Source organism: Glycine max, chromosome 9, assembly GCF_000004515.6.
Source record: "Glycine max cultivar Williams 82 chromosome 9, Glycine_max_v4.0, whole genome shotgun sequence".
In the NCBI taxonomy this organism is placed as follows: domain Eukaryota; kingdom Viridiplantae; phylum Streptophyta; class Magnoliopsida; order Fabales; family Fabaceae; genus Glycine; species Glycine max.
The window spans coordinates 35915193-35925394 of NC_038245.2; the positions used below are offsets into that span (position 1 = coordinate 35915193).

Below are 10202 nucleotides of genomic sequence, written 5' to 3' on the forward strand. Positions count from 1 at the left end.
AAGTTATCGACTTACCGGAACGTGATCTCTTTCCATCAAGCTAACCTTTTCTCTCTTTGTGATTCATGTCTCACTGTTTGATGGACTCTTGCTTCCAGAAAACCAGTATTTTCACAATTGTCATGTATCATTTCAAGTGTTGAATCCTTCAGAAAAAGCCTAAATAGTGACTTCACAAATATCATGCAATTTTTATTCAATGACTAAATTTAAACTACTGAAATTAAAATGCATAAAATCATAAGTAAAGAAAAGAAATAACACAACTACCCTAAAAAAACAACTGCAACTAACTAAAGATAGGGTAAGAAATCCTGGGTTGCCTCCCAGTAAGCGCTTCTTTAACGTCATTAGCTTGACGAGTCAAATGCCTTCAAGGTGGCATGAAGGTCACAAAGAACACATCTTCCTTGCATTTTCGCCTCTTAGCTAGAGACGCCATGAAACTCATGTATGCTGGAAACACCTTCCATATTGTTGCAAGGGAAGTGCTGGTGATCAAGGAAGGAATGATACTTAAGGGTTTATCATGTTTTCCATGTCTTTCTTCCTTGACAATCAGTTGATGAGGAGTGGTATTGACTTGGAGAATACTTTCTTGTTGAATTTCTACTTATGAGTACTTCTCCCATTGTTGTGCTTTCTCCTCATTTCTTTCTATCTCTTCCTTCTTTTCTTCTTCCACATCTTCCTCAGTTAAAATTACCCTGCACTCCTTTTTGGGCTTCATCTCAGTATTTACCGTAAAGGTTTCGGTGGGCCTTTCAGCAACTAGCTTAGCTAATTGTACTTCCAGATTTCTGATTGCTGCATCAGTGCTCTTCTGATGTGACCTTGTTTTCTGCATGAATTGTACCAGCAATTCTTCTAGCCTACTGCTTTCTTCCTGTGGGCTAGGCTCTTGGTCACGTAGAATGACATAATCATTGGCCGCCATATTCTTTATTAGCTCAATAGCTTCTTCTGGAGTCTTTAACTTGATCTTCCCACCGGCTGAGGCGTCAAGGAGCTGCTTGGAATGGGATTGCAAGCCATCAATAAAGATGTTAAGCTGGACTGACTCACTAAATCCATGTGTAGGAGTCTTCCAAAGTAACCCATGAAAGCGATCAAGGGCTTCACTCAATGATTCATGAGGGTGTTGGTGGAAGGATGAGATTTCCACCTTTCCCTCAATGGTCTTGGACTCTAAGAAATATTTCTTCAAGAACTTCTCCACCACCTCGTCTCATGTCCGCAGGCTATTCCCTTTAAACGAGCGAAGCCATGTTTTTGCTTCACCGGCCAAGGAAAAAAAAAATTAGTCGAGGCGGATGGCATCTTCAGGCACTCCTACTATCTTCACCGTGTTGCAAATGTCGATGTATGTGGCCAGGTGTGCATATGGATCTTCACTTGGTAGGCCGTAAAATAGATTCCCTTGAATCAGCTGGATCAAGGAATATGGATATGAGAAGTTGGCCGTCTGCACCTCTGGTCTAGATATGTTGGTGAAGTACTGAGGCATAATAGGGCTAGAGTAATCCTCTAGCGTCATCCTCTGTGGATGATTTTCTATCATGATGCGTTCTTCGAAGAAGTTTGCACTGTTCACAAAAGAAATAACTACCGTGCACGTTATCACAGAATAAATAATTTTTTTTTTAATTTTTATTTTTTATTTTAAAAAAAATAAAGTAAGAATGAGTAAAGAGAAAAAAAATTGACAAATAAAATAAAGCAGCGAAAATAAATAATAGATAAAAAAAAACAAAATAAAAATAAAAATAGAAAGTGAAAACTAATTGCTTACAAATTGGAATATGCAATTAATCAAGTACGAAAAACAAAGTCCCCGACAACGGCGCCAAAAACTTGTTAACTCATTGGCAAGTGCACCAAATCGTCACAAGTAGTAAAGTTCTCGGAAGTCCGAGTGTCGAATCCACAGGGACTTGGTTTGTACTTAGACTAATGCAAACCCAATTTACAAGCAAGAGATAATAAATTTAAAATAAAAAAATAGAAAAAGATAGAAGATAAGAAAAGATAAAATTAGAAGATAAAGGAAAAGATAAAAGAATTAAAGATAAAATTAAAAGATAAAGAAAAAGGAAGAAGATTAGAAAAGTGAAAGATAAGAAAGATAAAAGATTTAGATAAAAAAAGATAAATTCAAGATAAGATAATGTTGGGAACTGACTTGCCTAGCCTGCCTAGGATGTATGAGTTTATGATTTTTTTCTTTACCAATTCAGGTGATTTTATCCCACCCATATCTATTCATTTACTTGCCCCTGATGCCTCACGATGACAAGCCTATTTTACCTATCTATCCCCCAAATGTCTTTGCAAAGACTCAATAGATAAAATGCATGAAGTTCTAATTCTAGATGTTTGCTGTGACGCATGGGCATAATGCAATCACTCTATGCCTAGCAATGATTTTATTATGATATCTTTTCTTCTTGTTATATTAAAAGGTATCCTCTCCCGAGCGTCTAACCCCTAAAACTAATGCATGCATATCTTCTTTAAATCTTATTTTTAGAAGTTACCCTCTCCCGAGCATCTAACCCCTAACAGAATATAAAGATGAGTATGCAAGGTAAAAACAGAAAAGAAAATAGGAAAGAAAAACCTGGTATTGCATTGATAAATAGTGAAGAGTACATCATACATCACATTGGCTTATAGGCCTGCCAGACCTTAACTAAGGGTTTAGCCACTCATGGCCATTGAGGGCTTTACAATGAGAGGAAGGGTGAAAGAAAGAAAGGGAGTAAATGAAACCCCTAGGAGAGGGGGTTCTGTCGTGGTGTTTTCTTTCCTTTGGACTGACCCTCTATTTATAGTTGTTGAAGTGAGCTTTGGGTCTTCGTAGGCGCGCTCAGCGCGACACCCCCTCGCTCAACGCGTGTAGATCGCGGGCTTAGCGCGCGTGTTGCAAGCTTAGCGCGTTCTTCTGTTGGATTTCAGGCTTAGCGCGCGTGTTGCAGGCTTAGCGCATTCTTCTGTTGGATCGCAGGCTTAGCGCGCGCTTTTGTTGGATCACGGGCTCAGCGCGTGACGCGCGCTCAGCGCGTATTGGGCTGGGCCTGCTTCAGATTTTCTTCTTTTCTTCAATTTTCTGGCCTTTTTGCTTGTTACACCTCCAGTTTTTATATGTGCAGCCAAAATTCAACAAAATATCAATTATTTAATATTTAAGCGCAAATAACTGCTAAATAATTATTTTTAAAGACAATTTTGCCTTATTTTCTATTATCAAAATACAATTATTTAGCTGTTATCAACATGCTTGAATTATTAATTGTATTTTCCTTTGCATGATCAAATGAGACTTAATAAAAATGCTTGTATGTGCCTTGCATCCTTAATGTGTGTTATACCATAAATCCACTATTGAGTCATGAGTTTTGAGACTGGCCATCTCTATAATTTGTGAAGTGCGGTTGGACATTATGGCAAGCCATTGGGTGATGCAAGTAGTCTTGATATTGATTGATAATGTGTTAATGAACCTTTATCATCATGTGTATGTTGTTAGTTAGCTTATTTCTCCCTTGATGCGTGGATTAGTGTTGCAAGAACCTTTTGGACCATATATATATATCTTAGATGAGTGTGTCTTTCTTGATGTGTAAATGCATGACTACTTAACTCCCTTTATTTGTGTGTAGTCGTGAATGTAGTAGTTGAAGTTGTGATTCCTTAATACATCCTCATTAACTATTTAATTCTTAATTCTTATATGTACATTGTATACTTATTATAAGAACCTTATAATTCTAGGTAAAAATGAAAACACCAATGACACTCAATTTTATTAACCAATTGGCATCAGGACATTAATATTGTATTTATAATCATAAAGGAAAAATTCAATAATTCAATAAACATTCAAAAATAAACCTCAATTTAATCCTTTAAGGATCTCTACACATGTTCATTCTAATCCCAATTACGATAAACACATCTCTTACCTCTAAGCGGGCTCACGTGTGCATTGTGACAACAATAGCAACATCTCTAACGGTTTCCTGAGATTCCTCAAATTTTTCCTCCGATTGCTCTGATAGGGTTCCTAAACATCAGAGAGAAAAAGGAATTGAGACCTCCATTTTGTACTGCTTCGTGCAATTCTGTTTTCTCTCTCCATAAATATTATCTCACAAATCCCAATAGTGAAGATATGTGAAAACGAGTTAGGTTTTTTTGAGCATTCAGAGGTGCAAGCCCTAGAATCATAATGACTCTAGATCTTTTGAGTGATTCTTCACAAACTTGGGTTTATGTTCAATTGTCAAGGCTGAACGTTGGGGATTGTTTCAGGGCCTCAACTCTCAAATTAGTCAAGGATATGATTAGAAATAAAATGAAAATGAAAAGAAAACCGATAGTAGAGATGAATTCTCAAACTGTTATTTTCCTTAGTTAAGGGAACAATTCCAAGCTTCCAGCTACTCATCATTACTACAATATTTTCTTGGTTTTAGGTCAAAACTACAATCTTATTAAAGACATTAAGAACCTACACAGTACTAGGCCATGTAATACAAGAAGCCAACAAACAGTCTCTCACCAAATTGAGCCACATAGGATCCTTTGAGGGCCTGGATCAACAATGTATGAACAAGGAACCTAAATAAGCAAGAGTTAAACTTAGTCAAAAACAATTTATAATAAGGAGTATGCCTATACCAAGAAATGTTCAAGTTAATATTCGGTAGGTCAAATTAAGAAAATGACATGCCATCACTAGTAAATCATTTTATAATTCAACTTGACTTAGCAGCCATAGAACTACACCAAGTATGCAAGGAAAAACTAGAAGCAAGAAAGTGGGGTGTTATAAAGGAAGTCCCTAGCAAATTTATGCCAAACACATGCTCAAGTTTCAACATAATTTGCAACATCTAATTAAGAGTGCTTTGCTTGTAGTGATTTCTATCTCTAAAGCTACAAAGAACAAGCGCGAGTGAATCAAAACACAAGTTTCAGACATATGTTCACTTAATCAGTTAATTGTAGTGTTGTCAATGCCTGCCACTAGTCTTCATATATTTTGGAGTGACAATTACTGGCTTTCTCATCTAAACAAAGATCTCCTTAGGCTTTATCTTATCCACTAAATGCATAAAAAGTAAAAGTTGCCAAGATTATTGCCTTGCACAGATTATACGTAACATATACAAAAAATATATGTGAAGTTTCTGGAAGATACATAACAGCATGCAAACAATATAGGAATAACAGGGGAGAAGGAATTGAAAACAATAACACACGAGAAAGGCAGAAAGCTATCTGTTAGGAGCCAAAATAGGAACGGTAAAACTCAAGTAATGTTGATACTGAATTGGAACAATATCAGAGGTATAAACCTCTTTTACAATGTTGCAATCCAAGAAAATATAAAAAGAAAAATAGGGTAATGGCTTATAGCTGGAGACTAGCTCCTTACAAGATGAAAGATAGAAAACAAACAATAACAGAAATTAGAGAACCCCTTTCCTGAGGCAGAACTTCACTCAGCCTAGCCAATATTGATATTTGATACTAATTTTTTGATACCCCTTATTCGATTACCACAACTACACCCATTAGATAACCTTCTCTCTCCTCCCTCTCTCCCCTTGCCACCTGTCATTTTCTGTTATATTCTCTCTCCTTCAACCACATTAGCATGTTCCACTCCTCACTTCTTCCTCTATGGGTCTAATTTCTCTTCCCTGCCACTACCACACTCATTCATGATTGGCCTGTGACAATCCTATTATAGGTGTTACAAGCATTGAATTTTATGTTGCAAACTTACAATCTGAGAACTCAGAAAGACCGAACTTTAGCCAGCAATGCAGAGGTACTATACATGCTTAAGGCTTTTCAAAAATGCATTTTGAGCTCTTCCTATTTTGAAATTACCAAAATGCTTTTCAAAAAGATTGTATCTAGATCTACCATGAAACTAATTCTATGAAATTTCAGATGTGAAATTGAATGACAATATAACAGCTAAATCTTAGCCTTAAGTGAAAAGAAGGATTCGATCCAATTTCATGATTGAAAGTTTCACAGTCATAATGCAACATACAACACTAGCAAACAAAACCACTTCAGATTCTTCAGTCTAGTATGTGTCCTTTTTTCTTCGGTAGTTTTGTTCTTTAAGGATGATCCAGACTGTTGTAACACATACCATGCAAAAACTTCAAAGACAACATAAACTGATTGCCACTAAAAGATATTTGTTCTCATTTCAAAAGAACTCAAATAAAAACTAGTTTTCTGTTGCAGTCTCAATTCAGTTGTAAACAGAATATTTTACTCATCAGCATTCTCCAACAAAAAAATAATAAATTTTTTGTCTCAGACACATTGCTCCCCATAGTGTAGTTTCATAAAAAAAAAAACATCGATGACATGGATGGAAGAGAGTCTCACTGTATCATGGAAAAAACAGAAGCATAAAATAAGTAAAACTGAATAATATGGAAAAAACTCTACCTGAAGATTTAATCAATTCTACGTTGTGGAGAGTTTTGAAGTAGGTACTCCACTGCTCTCTTTAGTTGCTCAAAAGATATATCTGCAGATGGTTGGTTCGCCAAAATCAATGACTTCAATTGAACAAAGCAGGGAGGCTGAGTACTCACCGAAACAGGATTTGATATATCCTACACAATTAGAGTGAATAGGAGGCATATTATAATTGACATTCTTAATTGCAAGATTGAGTATCGGCTAAAAATTTGACACAAGAACACCCATCTTATGAGCATTATGAAAAAAATAAAAGATGTAAAGAGGAGAAAGCATAGTAACTAACCCGTAGTATTGTCAGAAGGGTACCCGAATAGAGCCTCAGTATCTTTACATTGGTGAGAACTTGCAGCCAGCTTATGATGAGTAAGTCTGTATTCGGAAAAAGTGTATAACCAAGGGTGTCAATGGTTACTTCTTCAAGGAAAGAAAGATTGCATGCGGAGGAGATTGTGTGATTATTATGACCCGTGACTGTGAGAGAACTAAGGTTTGGAGTAGAAAGCGCAATTTTGTAAGCTCCTCCTTCAAAGCTACCACTTATGGTCAAACTAGAGAGGCTAGAATTTGATATAGAGAGGAATTTTGCATCTTTATGCAACGAACAACCATCAAGTATCAAAGTATTCAGCACATTACAGGTAGAAAACGGCTCAGCATAGTCATTGTCCCTTGCAGTAAAAGAGACAGCCTCAAGTTGCAAGCTTTTTAATGCTGGCATGTTCAGAGATCCTGGAAGTGCTACAATCGAGGTGTCAAAAGAATTAAATGAAAGCTTCAGAAATGTCAAGGACTCACAGGAAAAGATGTAGGGGCGAAACTCGAAACTCTGTCTGAAGCTTAAATTTAGAGATACTGTAAACTGCTGAACATTGTGCAGCACAGCATATTTCATCAGCCTATTGAAGAGCTTGGGCTCTGCCATACCGCGACACGTGAATTCAAGATTGAGCAGGGAAACTGAACCATCTCGGCCAGACAGAACGCGAGACACAAATTTGTTGAATTTGACAACATTTTTAAAGAGGGTTGTATTGAATCCAAGATAAGTTAGACGCTTCCAAAGGTCCTTCCATCTTTTAGACAAGACACAAGTTTGTACAGCATATTTTGTGTCCATAAATTCCATTATGTGGAGCACAACACAGTCAGGCAACTCACTCAGCCTGTCCCTTTCCTCTTCTCTGTCACTTCTGCTTCGCTTCTGTTGTCTCTTATCTGTCGTCATCTTCAACATTCCCTCAGTTTCTTTTCCTTCCATTGATACCTGACCAAAGAAACGTTTGACAAATATTTCACATACTATAGATTAAGATCATAGCAGATATTCATAACCTCTGAAATATTCCATTTTTTAGGTTTAAATGTTTAATTACAGTTTGGTTCTTTAAATTTTAATCTGAGATTTTGGTTCCTTATATTTTGTTGCCCTTTTTTTTTTAAGTTGGTGTTTTTTAACTTTGGTTTCTGTAAATTTGTGTGTTTTTAATTTTGATTTATGTAAGTTTTTTTTTTTGCTCATTTTTAGCTATGTATGTAAGTTTGTGCTTTTTTCAATTTTAATCCTTTAAGATTTTAATATTTCTTGTTTTTTTAGTCTTTGTAAGTTCACACTAAAATTGAAAAAAAAATCAAACTTAGAGGGACCAAATTGAAAAATTACAAACTTATATGAACTAAAAATGAACAAAACAAATTCCATGCACAAAAACTGAAAAAAAAATGTAAACCTATGGGAACTGAAAATAAATAAAAAACTTAGAGACACTAAAATTTTAAAAAAAAATGCGAACTTATGAGGACAAAACCACATTTAAACCTATTTTTCAACTGAATTACATTGTCTATTAATATTGACACCCTTTGTGTTTTTATTGGGATCTTGTTACATCAATCTCGTTTAAATGAATTTGATATCACACTTTAACTCCAAAATCTTAATATTACAATAATCCTCCCCCCCCCCTTTTTCAATTGTGATTCTCTTCCACATAGTAGTTTCCCCCTTGAGTGGAAGTCATTTTCAATTCAAGGGATCCCCATGTTCATGGATTCATTTTCGTCTTCTTCACTTGTTCAAGCCAATCACTAAGTCAAATCATCGACTCTAATACCAATTGTTGGGAAATCCGAGGGGGTATTAGGGATATTTACACTAAAGGGCCATGAGTCACTAAGTTGAATCATCGACTCTAATATCAATTTTTGGGAAATCCGATGGGGTATTAGGGATATTTACACTAAAGGGCCATGAGTAACCATATAAATGAACTTGACAATACACTTTAATCCAAAACCTTAAGGTTCATACTTATGGGTTTTTTCTTCACATATATGACGTTCAACCTTCTAATTCCTATACGATGTGAGACTTCACCTCACACTTGTACTTTAAGAATCTCCTCGTCAAGTGTGAGTCTCTTCCACATGGTAATTTTCCCCTCAAGTGGAAGAAATTTAAAATCCATGAGTAGTACCCAAAGGTAACCCATAGAGCTTGCTTAACCATGAGTGCCCTGACTTGCCTAGTCATTGCGGCCAACATACTCTAGTACCCCAAAGAGAAAAATTAAGGAAAACTCACCCACAACATAATGTTGCATTTGTGCGAAGGAGAAGATGGAAATGGAACAAAAATGTTAGCTACACATTGTGTATGCATCAGACTCAAACACAAAAACAAAAATAAGGAAAGAAAAAATACGTACCCACACCTGACGATTGTGATTCCTAAAATGAAGAACAACAAAAACCTTTGAATATAACTGAAAGGTACAAACATTAGGGGCAATCCAGAGAACTTAGCAACCGAAATTGTTCTTCAAATGAAGAAGATAAACAAACTTCTAATAATTAAGTTTTGTCAAAGGTAAAAACAAAAAAGAAAAAGAAGAAGCTTACCCATCACACTACCTTTAGATTTGTTGAAGAAGATGGAAATCGCAAAAGGAGGAAAAGAAGAGGGCATAAGAGCCGGTGACTAGATGTCGAGGATTTAAGGGATTTTCTAGAAAAGGAAAAGGAAAAATGAAAGAAGAAAAATCATTCTTCTCACTATGACCGACAACGACAATAACTCGATAGTTAGGGTTTGGCCAAGGTGCTATTTTCTGGAATTTTTTTGGGGGAAATGAATAATAGAATGTGAGAAACGTTTTAATCGATTTACTTTTTCAAGCTGCGGCCCTAACAAGCCAAAAATCGCATTAGAGTCGGTGACCAGAGGAGGTTTTTTGAGGTGTTGTCTGAAAGATTTTGGAAGAAGGGAGAAGAGAATAAACTAAATGGAGATGAAAGAAAAAAACTGATTAAAACTAATAAAAAATGAGAACAAAAAGGACAAACTTAGATATTTAGATGCTAGTTGAGGCAGCTTTTATAAGTTGACATGTGTCCTTAGTGGTGCCATTTTAATCAAAGTAACTGATTGATTGACTGAATGAAGTAATTGATAATTAATGATAGGCGGCAAAGTTGGATCCATGTGTGAGCTAGACCTTTTTTACCAAATATTTTCAAGTTTCTGAATAATACAAAACAAGGTTACAAATTGAGTTTGTTGTGTCACAATTAGAAAAGAAGTGGAATATATGAGATCCTACATAATTAGAGTGAATTGAGGAATGCAAAAATTGACATACAAACAAAAATATGTTATTGGCATTAAGAAAAAATATAAA

The 10202-nt window shown here is 35.8% G+C and overlaps 1 protein-coding gene across 5 annotated transcripts in view; it reads right to left on the bottom strand.

Annotated features, from left to right (window-relative positions):
- The window catches only part of LOC102665233 (F-box/FBD/LRR-repeat protein At1g78750), a 30860-nt gene extending 20956 nt beyond the window's left edge, over positions 1-9904 (bottom strand). Inside the window, exons 1-5 of one of the 5 annotated variants that reach the window (XM_014762149.3) lie at positions 9424-9904; positions 9231-9287; positions 6809-7789; positions 6487-6656; positions 4376-4623 (exon numbers count right to left, since the gene is read on the bottom strand). In XM_014762149.3, coding sequence (XP_014617635.1) covers positions 6495-6656; positions 6809-7783 — 1137 coding nt within the window. In that variant the 5' untranslated portion in view covers positions 7784-7789; positions 9231-9287; positions 9424-9904 and the 3' untranslated portion in view covers positions 4376-4623; positions 6487-6494. The other 4 variants (XM_014762154.3, XM_014762152.3, XM_014762150.3 and 1 more) reach the window with 4 other exon arrangements.
- Between the last annotated feature and the right edge of the window lie 298 nt (positions 9905-10202).